The 12,144-nt window shown below is 39.6% G+C and overlaps 1 protein-coding gene across 11 annotated transcripts in view; it reads right to left on the minus strand.

Annotated features, from left to right (window-relative positions):
• The window catches only part of mllt10 (MLLT10 histone lysine methyltransferase DOT1L cofactor), a 193,445-nt gene that overhangs the window by 147,307 nt on the left and 33,994 nt on the right, over positions 1-12,144 (minus strand). For 2 of the 11 annotated variants that reach the window (XM_051929241.1, XM_051929242.1), the window contains exon 2: positions 1,463-1,625. In XM_051929241.1, the coding sequence (XP_051785201.1) occupies positions 1,463-1,625 (163 nt within the window). The other 9 variants (XM_051929243.1, XM_028803345.2, XM_051929244.1 and 6 more) reach the window with 8 other exon arrangements.

The raw sequence follows: 12,144 nt of genomic DNA on the forward strand, positions 1-12,144 counted from the left end.
TTCATACATCTAGCACAAACACTTCAAAAGTTATGACTTAAGGAACACTGTCATTTTATAGTAGCACTCGTTTTTGCAGTAAAATTACCACACCCCCTTTAAAGCCTCTCTATCTCACAAACTAATAAACACACAAGCTAAAAACTATACACTCTTCTAACTGGGTACAATGACATATTTTCAGCAAGTAATGATCAAATTAGAGGTGGTCCGTCGGAAATATTTAATAAAATATGTTCACATACCATGAATTGACTCTTTTCTCAACGCCTAATTGGCATAACAGGAAAAACACAATACAATTTGTTACTTAACAAGTACAAATACAGTATATACATTAAGAACGCTGTGAAAGCACATGGGCACATTATTACGTTTTAAAATGCACTGCAAGCACATCTACACAATTCAAATTTGTACTACCAGTTTCTTATAAGAACGTAAGGACATAGGCAATCTGACAAACTACAGGAGACCATTCTGTCCATAATGCTCGTTTGTGCAGCTAATAGCTAAGCTGTCCAACAGCACAACAAATCAAATGCTATAAAAACATAAGAATGAACAGTAGATTTCATGGCGTGGTTGAAAACAAACGCACTACTGCACGCAAATCTATTAAAAGTCCTCTCCTCCACGTCAATCCGTGGCCTACGTGACTAAGATGCCACTGTGCAAAACAAGGTTGTGGCACAATGCAAGCTAAATGCTCAATGATGCAGATGAAGTGAAAAATGAACAAGAGGACATGCAGAAGAAGACAGCATTACATGGGCGATACGGCACAAATTTCTCCGCACCCTACCAGTCTGCAGCAAACTAAAAAAGCAAAGCGTGAGACAAACATCATCCGCGGCCAGGCTGACACAGGGCGTGTTTAGGCATTCGTGTCAATCCAGCAAACGACTTTCAGTCACGGCGTTTCGCTCAACATTCGAGTTGGGGCGAATGGCCTGCCTGAACGAAATCACTGAACCAGGTGACAAGGTCATTTGCGCTCTGGCTAAAAAGGTGCTGGCAGCCAGACAAACAGACAAAACGACCAGTTGTGCAATTCCTCACATTCGGTTTCTGCCTTCGTGCATGTCTGCGCTGCAAGAGGAACACAATAAAACAACACAAGGAGGAAAAGGCCGAGTGTGTACCTGCCGTGCAGTAACCCGACTGCCGCCGAACGGCCTGTCCCGTACAAAGTCGCGTCCTTGTCAAGCCGAAGCTGCAGCAGCACACAAGTGGGCTTCCAGGGGGGGCTGCAGGTAGAGAGAGTGCGAGCGAGCGCACGCGTCACATGACATCCCCCCTCCCCCTCACAATAAACACGTCGCCCACTGTCCCCTTTCACAACTCCAGTGACCGAACGAGCGATCAGGCCGCGAGCCTTCACCTTGGCGAACCCCAAGGCTGTGTACAATGAGCAATGCAAGCAGCGAGTAAATAAAAGTAGAACCCATGGTAGCATTACCTTGATGAACAGCGACATTACATCCGTGGCCGTCACAGTAAACCAGTGGGTTCTCGGCCCAGCCTCTCTCGTCTGAGCAAACGCAGCAGCCTCCAATCATCTCCTTCATATTACTCGACAAGTCGTCGTCCTCCACTGCCAGGCTCAGCTCGCTGGATACCATCTAATGGTTAAAAGAAAGCACAAACACTGCAGCGACCAGGACCTCTTTTGGCACTCGCCTCGCGCTCAAAGCCGCCCCGAGCACATTTACTCTCCGTAATGTTGTCGTGCCATGTTGTTCAGCGCTGGCACCCCCGCGAGTGCACCAACTCCCCTCTTCGCATTTCCGAACACGAGCGCTCGTTCGGCACGCACTGGCTGTTCCTCCGCCAGGCGAATGGAACGGCCCGGGCCGCGCGCGTGCGCACTAACGCTTTGTGAAGCCGGAGGGGAGGCGGGCCGAGGAGGGACGGACGTGCCGAGAGCGCGGGAGGCGCGGCGCGGCAAGGAAATGGGTGCCATTTTGGATCGAGCAGTGGAGGAGCCAAAATGGGGTCGTATACAGCGCGTTGGCCCGGAGTCTAAGCAAGAAGACTGACGTGCTGCCGCGGTTTGGATTCGTCAGAGTAAAAAGCCATTACACGGGGGACGCCAGGGCTGTGCTTACGCACAGTTGTTTCGTTTTTAAGTGTAAGGTGAACGTTATAAGATTCTTTAAGCCAGATCTTGGCAGTGTTTCAGCACATTTTTTTTATCGCTTTACTGTACAATTGTTTATTTTCTTAAAATAATTCTTGTGACCACGATGGTAAACATGCATTCTTTTGGGGCCATCCATGGAAGCGCAATTTGAACAGTATTTTTTTGTATTTAACAGATTATAACCAAACACGGTCGTTCAGACAGCTCGATGCCCAGCACGCCGCCGGCCGGCCCGCTCCTCAGAGTCTCTCCCTAGTAGTTTAGAATCGAAAGAAGTGCAGCACCGATTGAACGCCTCGATTTCCTTACCGATGCATAAATATACGCAGGCTTAAATCCATAAATATGCGTGTTTTAATTAACTGGATTTGCAACTCGTCTTTAAAGTGAGGCGAAAGTGTTTTCGGCTGCACAAATCGAAAAACCAGGCAACGTTAGGATCGGCCGAAAAGACTCGAAGTGAACTGAATCTCCTGTAAAATAAGCGCTTAAATAATACATGCGGTTACAAGTCCATTCACGTAACAGTTCTACAAACAATCACCGTATTTTATTGAGACTATTTTGTAGCAATCTGATTTTTAAAAATCATAATTAAACTCTGCTTCAGGGACGAGTGTTTTTGTTCTGATGGCTTCTGTTTATATTTAATTTTGCATTTTAGTTAACAAACCTAGCGTGCCCAAAGTAGATGCGATCGTTTGTATTTTTATCGTGTTAATAATAATCTCGACCGTTTGTAAATATTTTATCTATTAGAGGTGCGTCTGTAGTGTGTTTATACACTGAATAAATCCTAAAACTTTAAAACAACTTTGTGAAGGCGATCGCGCTTACCGGTATACCTTAAAGCTAAAGGGTTAAAATAAATCTGAAAAATCGCACTTTTATTTTGAGACGTAAAATCAACAGTTTGCTTCGTTTTTACGTGTCATGTAAACCTTCAGGATATTCGAAACTTTCACGTGTGTTTCTGATGCATTTTTTAGGAAACAGCAGCCATTAGCAGACGAGGGAATGTCGCAGATTCCCACCGAAGAAATGCTGAACATGAAAAAAACAAATCCGTAGAATATATAAACGTTATAGCAAACTGGGCATTAAAAAAGAAAAAGTGACTCTTCGTCCTTATTACTGCGGCGAGGATCCCAGTTTCTCGATATGATGATATTGTGACTCGTTTCAAATTGCAGTTTTTTCCGCCATTGTTTAATTTTCCTACAGACAGAAAAGTCGCGCTGCTGAAATATTTAGATGTGTTGTATTTCATTTTAGGATAACGTTGGAAGACCGTGGGATTTCGCAATAAAATCGCAATAAAGAAAGTAGCCGTGAATCGAGCCGAGCTGTGAAAAACAACCGCACGGCTTCCTCGGTGCTGCTATTCCCCTCGCCATGTGCTCGTTCGGGCCACCAATAAATCCGATTCCTCTGTCTGGCTATGCAGTCAGCCTGAACTATAAAATGTTTCTCTTTTTAAGAAAAGTTTGTTTTTAGCAAGTGATTATTGGTGTTTAATAAATAATATTCAAATTGAAAGTGGAGGAGGGGCGGGAAAATCCTCTTCAGGCGTCGTTATTTTGTATTGCGAATGTAATGAAACCGCAATTCGTGGCAATAATTCATCCTTTGGTTTTACTACGTTTAAATTTGCAAATAGGTAGACGCCAGTACTTCAGTCCGCGGGACGGTTTGTATATACTTGTGTTTAAATAAAGAGCGACTTAATCAGTTTTCCTCGGACGATTTGAGATTTAGCCTTTTGTTCTGTAAACAATGCATGTAAAAGGAAAAACAGTCCAAGTGGTTAAAAGCAATTGGGACTTTTTCATTCGTTTAATATTTGGAACCGTTTCCTCCAATCGCTCGTTATGCTTCTAAATAAGTGATTTCCCAGTATTTGATCTCATAACATTAAAAAGTGTTGAGTTGTCTGGGGGAAATGTGCACAAAATTTTAACAGATGTTTTTAAAAGCAGCGCTATAAGAATGCGTCCTCCCAGTCCACACCGTTTGTCTCTAGTCGCCAGCTAACAGTTAATCAAAACCTTGGCTTACAAAATAAAGCCTTCTTAGCGCATAGCAAATAGCATTATATAATGTGTTCTTTATTATTTAATGGGCGTGCGTGCGTGTTCTTTGAGGGGAATTGATGGGGGGAATAAAATAAGCAACTTGGCTTATGTACCCGTTGGCACATTGTTTATGTACCCATTTCTAAAATACCAGATATACTAATAAAAGGCTTAAATTAAGTTACTTCTGTCAGTTTCTTACATTCTTTTTATTTTATTTCTGCAGGACTCTTTATTATCATATAGTCCAAATAATTCCTCTCATCATTGTACTCAACACAGAGGTCCACAAAATAAAGCCACTGTGTATAGATAATTGGCTATTGTACACATTCTGTAGCTGTGTGTGCCGCATGTTACATAACGGTGACTGGTTTCCTGAGAAACTCCATATGCTTGCAATAATTTAGAGGGGCACCTAAAGCTTGATAAGCTTTAAGGTTAATATATATATATATAATTCTTGAAGAATTAGTGACAAGCAGTCATGTGAGTATTTAAGCCTACACTCAAACACATTTGCTGTACAATACTAAAATGAACCTGGACGGCCAGTTCACAGTTCAAGTCTTTTTCAGAATGCTGAACACTTTATCTGTCGCTGGCAGGAGATTTCATTTTTCTGGTCTTCTCTGGCCATCTGACCGTAGCATACATTGGCAAAGTAACTGTCTGCTTTGCTAATATAAGTAAATAATTAGAGACTTAGAAACTACTTGGATTCAGTTGTAATTTTTAATTTATGTTTACCTTTATTTGAGATTCTTCCATTTCTGCTTAACCTGTTTTTCTACTTTTTTGTTAATTGATTTTCCTTTTACTATTTATAATGTACTCGCTGTTGTGTGAGAATGTACTGTATAAGTAAATGGTGTTACTAAAGCCATTTAGAAATTAAAAAAATCTTGCATTACTACAGTTGAGTAATTTGCAAAAGGAAAATATGATTTCAGATTCATATTATGAAATGCATAAATGACAAAAAAAGCAGCATTCCTTACTGAAAACAATTTGTTTTTTAAGAAAAAAACACTTATTTACATCTACATTTATTTGCATTGGCACATACTGTTATCTGGAGCGACTTATAAAATATTTTAGGCACTAGTAATGTCTATTAAATTCCTGCCACCGCAGATTGATTGATAGCTTATATAAAGTACATTCATAAATTCAGCAAATGTGTACATGTTTATTTGTAAACCAGCTAAATGTTTTTTGTATTTGTGATACTGAAGTACCTCTTACCCCAGAGTATTTATTCCTCCATTTTATTTTGTCTTGTTTTGAAAGCTACTCTTGTGCTTAATTGAGGCTCCCCTAACAAGAGTGCCTTCACTCTTCTACAAATTGCATTTATTTTTGCCTTTGATTTGAATAGTAAATTATAACTGCTTAGATTAATGATGCCAGTGTTACTTTTGTGTGTGTGTGTGTGTGTATGTTTTTTTTTTTTTTAATGCAGTGCCTTTTATGTTGTGTCAGAGCAACAATTGGTGTTTTTTTTTTTTTTTTTTTGTATTAATTTTTCTTTTTTGAAGAATGGCTTCTGCTTATATGATATAGCTGTGTAAAAGAACAGTTGAAAAAAAGGGTATTTTTTATTTATCCAGTAAATTGGTATTTTCACATGTTTTTGCTGGATTGGGAATGTATGCCTACAGCCAAAAGTGTATTCCTTTGTGAAGCACACACTGTGGAGGTCAAATGGCTGCACCAGGATAGCCTTCTTTTTTTATGTTTTTTAAACTTGTATGAAATGTATGACTTTTAAAAAATTCAGATATCTTTTATTTCAATTCATTTAAGTGTGGCACTTTATTATATTACTGATTGGGTTTTCACTGCAGAACCTTGTAATTTGTAGCAGCCGGGATGTTGGCAGTGGTGACCATATGAGATGACATTTCAGCCCTTGAGATAAATATTTCTTTCTATTAAAGTCTGAATGTACGTTTCCAGAAAATTAAAAATCTGATTGAATACAAAGGCTCTCTTACATTTACATTTTATTGTATTATTTATTTTTTGGTCATATTGTAGTAGACTAATTATATATATATATATATAAAATTGTGTGTATGTATATATATTTATGTATATGAAGGGTTTTACAGATTTATTTTTTGTAGCAATGTGTACCATCATGTTAGCTATTCTGATGTGTGTTCAGACCATGGTTTTTGTGTGTATACATATATATTTTTATCTATTTATTAACTTATTCAATGAAGCTCTGTAAAAGGCCAGATTTCCCTCAGGGGACTAATAAAGTTTATTTATCTATTACTTAAAATATTATTTGTATACCTCCTCAGGCACAGGGCTGAAGGTGCTTCATGTTAGTAAAATGCAACTCCATGGAAGCCCGCATTCAATTCACAGCTCAGTTGCTGTATACAGTACGTCGGTTTGCTGTTTTTTCCCATTATCAGTACAGTGTGTGTATATGGGGTTTATTTTATTTTTTTTTTTTTTGGTTCCCAAGTTTAAAGCTAAATCCCAAAAGAGGAGTGTGCGCTGTACTCCTGTAAACGGCTATCATCTTTAGAACTTTTGCTGGCTCCTCATGACATTTTAAAGCAAAGATGATTTCAGTAAATCTAGATGGTGTAGATGCTCACATGTTTAGAAAAAATAAGCTGTCATATATATAATCACGTAAATCACCTTCATGTAAAATCTGTCACTTGTTAAATATATATGGGATTGATTTTAAATATTCTGATCTATGAATAATTAAAAAGTTTATGCATTAAAATGCTTTCTTAGCCCTGTGAAAGACAATTCTGTTATTATGCTGAATCATGACAGTGATGATCACATTACAATAACTGTTAAGACCCTGAGATCTGGTTCTTTAGAAGTGAGTGAGAATGGGAGTCATCTAAGCGATCTTTTTAGTTCAGTAACCCAGGATTGCCAAAAAGGAAAAGCAGACTGTATTTCATTCTAATTAAGTGTGTTTACCTATAGGAAGATGGAAAGCCACACCTGATCGGGGCTTGCGTACCCTGCTCCTTCCAGGTAGTGTTTCAAGCATACGATTCTGTCTTAATTGGAGCACAATGACAGTTGGTTTCCATGCCTATACTAACCTAGGTGCTATGCTGTGACATATGTGTTAGCAGGAAAAAATGCAATTCAGCAAGTTGATTTGGGTTTACAGCAAAAGACAGATTTTATCATTGAGCATAACATGTTCTCAGTGTAGTGAGGAGTGCAATGCCCTGTGGAATATCTCGTTTCTGTGTCGTAAACACCACAAGAGGCAGCTTGCTGAAAGATGAAATGGTGAGGCACACAAGTAGCGAGTGCTCCTAGCTGACTGCACAGCGAGCAGATCTTCCAAGGAGTCGGGCTTTATACTTTATACTTACTAAACCGTAAACTGTAAAATGTATTGAGTCAACATTAAAAAAATAAATAAATAAATCTGGAGCCAAAGATGCCAGCCATCATGTTGGTGTCTGAGGTGTTCTCTACCCTGCAGCAACTGGGAAGCACTAGCAGTGTTTGTGTACCCTTTATTAAAGTCCATGACAGGTGCTTTTTCCTTTCGGGGTTTTTGTTTTTGAGCCCTGAGGTGAGTACTCAAAATGGCAGCTCTGTGCCTCCTTCTTAGTGAAATGGATATCATCTCTGGAGAGGGAGCTTCACCAGTTACTTTCTGCTATTAGGGGGAAATTGCACAGTGAGGGGGGTTTCTCCTGCTTCACCCTCTCCTGCAACCCAATACACATGCGACAACCAGACAAACTGACCAACATTGCATACCAGCTAAAATATGACATTTGCGGCCCACCTTCTGTAGTTGGCATAAAATACCAAGAATTGAGCTCTGGGACTGCTTAAAATGCCGCAGTGGCCCACTGGACATGAGGAGGCATTCCCACCTGCACATGCCTGCACTCTGTTCCATCGGGATTTTTTTTTTTTTTTTGTATAGTCGTTGCCCTCTTTTGTTTGTTTTTGTCCCCCTATGTGGGTTGACAGTGTCTGCTTAGGCACATAATGATTTGTTTTCAAATGGTTCTTGTCATAAAGCTCTTTAAAGATTTTACCACTAAAAATATCACTTTTGTAAAGAATTTAAAAGTGGGCTGCTGCCTCGTCAGAGTTAAGAAGGTGTGCTGAATTAAACGGGCGTTTTTTTTGTGTAAAACATGTTTTCATACTTTTAAAAAGAAATGAACATCCTTTGGACACATTTACAACAATAAATGTAAATCAACATTTATAAATCCTGGTCTTTTACCAAATGGATTTTTGGAGATGGATAATGTAATTTTAAACAGGGGTGGGTATGTCTGAGACGTCTGTCTGTTTTGTCCCGTTTCTGGATAGCAGCAGCAGAAGCAGCCTATGACTCGTGTTCATTTCTGCATATCCAGGTGCTCAGAATTGTGTGCTCCAATTGTCGCTTGTTTGGATCTGATTTCACTACAAATGTACACACTCACTTAAAACAAAAAAAGAACAAATAGCAGTATATCAGGGGATAAAATTCATACATCTCTGCGAGGCAGCAGACCAGGTAGCAATGGCAGCAAATGATTCAGAACTGCTAAAAAAAAAAGGGGGGGGGGGGGTCTGATGAAACAGAGGTGCTGATGTCCTTCAGAGCAAATGAATTGGGTGAGCATAAGAAAGGGGCCACAGAAAGTAAAGGACAAGCTGCACGTGTTTCTAATACTTCACAAGAACCTGTAAAAACCAAACATCAAAACAGGACAGAAGGGAAAAGCAGGCCAGCGCTGAGGTAATGTCGACATGTGCGGAGGCTGGAAAAGAAATCGGCAACTACAACAACTCACTGGCCGACCCCAACACGAAATCACGCGTGGATATTTGGGTATTTCATAGTCATTCGAAAAACGCAAAATAATACCGTTAAACCAAATTCGAACTGGATCATAGTTACGGGCATGCACAAAAAAACAAACCGGTTGTTTGATAAGGTCGACCTTGAGGTTTTCTTTTTTGCAAGCCCCGTCTCAGCCCGCTTCTGGTTTTGCTAAATTTAAAGCAGTCCTCATTTTAGAAATAATCAGTGCACCTGGAATGTTACCGGGCTTTTGACGATGACTTTATCTCGTCTTTCCAAACTGGTTTTCCTGCTCTGGGTTTATTTTGCACTAATCGTCGAGCTACGTGCAGGAGACATGAAATGTTAAAGAAAGAAGGGAAGTGGGAAGGAGAATAAAAACACAAGCGCGGGCTACACAAAGTGCGTGCGAGTTCAGAAATCTCCTTTAGCGATCATGAAATATAAATCAGGCCGGGAGGACACCTTCCACAGAGTCCTCGGGGGCTTTGCATTTTCTCGAATGTGTCAAAAGGAAACGAGGGATACGGCGTTCGTGGAAAAAGGGAAAATGGCGAAAAAAGTGAGAGTCCCCTGCATACATTCGGGCAGAGGAGGAAAGGCTTTGGGCGACGGACTTCTGCCTTTTATTTCGGAGTTAGCTCCTGCATGCTCGGAAAGTGCAACGCATTGATTGGATTTAATATGAATAATAATAAGTACAATTAAAAGTCTCACAAAAGCTGTAGCAGGTATCCGCGTCCCCAGTGAAATATCACGCAGGAAACACCAAAAACTTCTATTTATATATTTTATGTAAATTATATATATGTGAATTTATATTTAAAAGCAAAACTGTTACAAGTCAATTTTTGCTGACACTACTCAGTTTTCATGTTTTTTTTAAAAATGATTGCATTTGGTTTACGTTTGCAGATTTATATATATATATATATATATATATATATATATATATATATATATATACACACACACACACAGAGAGAAAGATATACTGTATACGTGTGTATATATATATTTATAAATATATATTGTATATCAGATATAGACATATTTATTTATATATACATAGATATAATAAAATATCGTAAAGGCCTGGGCGCCCGCTTTTGAGCAGCCGTTTCACAATCGCCCGGAATTAAAGGAACTTGTAAAGGTGGCGGCCCAGTGTGTCAAAGGGTTCAAGTGCGTATACAACCGGCCACATATACGGCACGACAATGGCAGAGTCACAACAAGAAAAACCCACCCGGCTCTCCGTCAGAGCTCGGGTCCACTTCGTTATGCAGCCGCTTTTCACCGACAGGAATGCCCCGATTTTCATTTTTATACGTTTTGTTTACAGTGCATTCAAATAAAAATAATTAAAAAACAACAAACGCGCAAGTCAATACCACGTGAATATTTCATAATTATGAGAATTGGAAATCTGTAAATATTTTAATGGGGACCGTCGTGGATTTCATGTCTGTGTAATTTAAATCTGACAAGTTTAGCGTTGGGTTACAGCAGGGCGGCCAGGACTTCCGTGTCTCTTCCTTATTTTATTTATTTATTTATTTGATCTCTTTCTGCAATGTTACCTAGCGCATCGGTACAGAAAGTGGCAAACTACAGTTGTGGATTTTATGCGAGAATTTGGAGAGATAATGAAGGCGCCTCCCAAGTCAACGTGCATTCCTGCCTTGTGATCCAATCGAGCTCTTCCAGTCAGGTACAGCAAACGAAGACGAACATCGACGGTCGGCAAAGGGAGATAATGGGAAACTTTCATTACAACAAAATGGGAATTCAGATGAATAGATCGGGTGACATCAGGTTGCAATGGTCCATCTGGGCCCTGCACATCAAAACTGAACCAAACAAAACCAGGGGGTTGTATAACATGGCGATTAAAGGCCGTAGAGTCCGTGTGAGGAGTCGCCTTTTAACGTTAATGTTCTGCACTGCCACACAACAAAAACCTGCTTTGCTTTTTGTGTTCTTTGTGCTTTATTTGCGTTTTTTCTTAGCTCCTTTCTTTTGTTTTCTTTCCATACAAGGTGAATTTATATTTTTATATTTAAAAGCAAAACTTTGTTACAAGTCAGTTTTTGCTGGCAGTGCTTGGTTTTCATCATTTTAATAAAAAAGGATTCCATTCGGTTTACTTTTGCAGATTTTTAACTGGATGGAAAAATCGAGGACAGCTTAGCTATTAACTAAACAAATGAGCAGGATGGACTGAATGGCCTCCTCTCATTTGTCACATTTCTTCTGTTTTAATGTTCTCATGCGTTCTTCACCGAGTTCAGCCTCGGAGCACTCAAATGATTCTTTTCTTTTGTTTTCTTATAGGACTACTCAAATTTACATTTTTATATTTAAAACTTGGTTATGTGTCAGTGTTTCATCTATTTCCTTTTCTTCAAATTTTTATTATTCAGAAAAACAGTGTTAGTGTATCTGAGGGCGCTTGTCTGATAAACAAAGAGCTGGAGGTCCCGGGACTTCTCTTACATTTCTTAGAAAATCATATTAATGAGGAAAAAGGCCAACAATCACGGCAGTGCCTGCTCTACTACCTACTGACTCGTGTGTGTGTGTGTCGAGTCAAAAGTGGGCCTCACATTTCAAGTGGCACGCGAGTGGGCAGTTCAAGTGAAAGGGGCTATAAAAAGGGATGCCAGCAGGGCCCATGGGTAACATCTCCCTTCATACTTTGCTTTTTTCTCTCATGGTGGAAGTGAAATTAAAGAGTGGGAGCAGCAGAATACTTTAAGGAAGGGATGAAAACAAGGATTTAAAAAAGGAAAAGAAAGAAAAAGTGGAATATCTTGCACCTTCATCAGTCAAGGTTGTGCTTCAGTAATTCAATATAAGCAAACCTGTAGGCCCCTTTTCCTTTACTTTTAAAACGCCTTTCATTTTGGCCCTAACTGTTGCTATTCTGTCTTAATCAGGACTCATAACAATCGAAGGAGCTTCTCATTGACTTTATTCTAAATTCACTAGAAGGTGGTCTGCTGCCCCACCTCATTTTAAACAACAACTACATTTATCGCCACAGCACATTTTCACACAGAAGTGCCATTTAAAATGCTCCACAAATTACA

This window comes from Erpetoichthys calabaricus, chromosome 6 (genome assembly GCF_900747795.2).
Source record: "Erpetoichthys calabaricus chromosome 6, fErpCal1.3, whole genome shotgun sequence".
Lineage (NCBI taxonomy): Eukaryota > Metazoa > Chordata > Cladistia > Polypteriformes > Polypteridae > Erpetoichthys > Erpetoichthys calabaricus.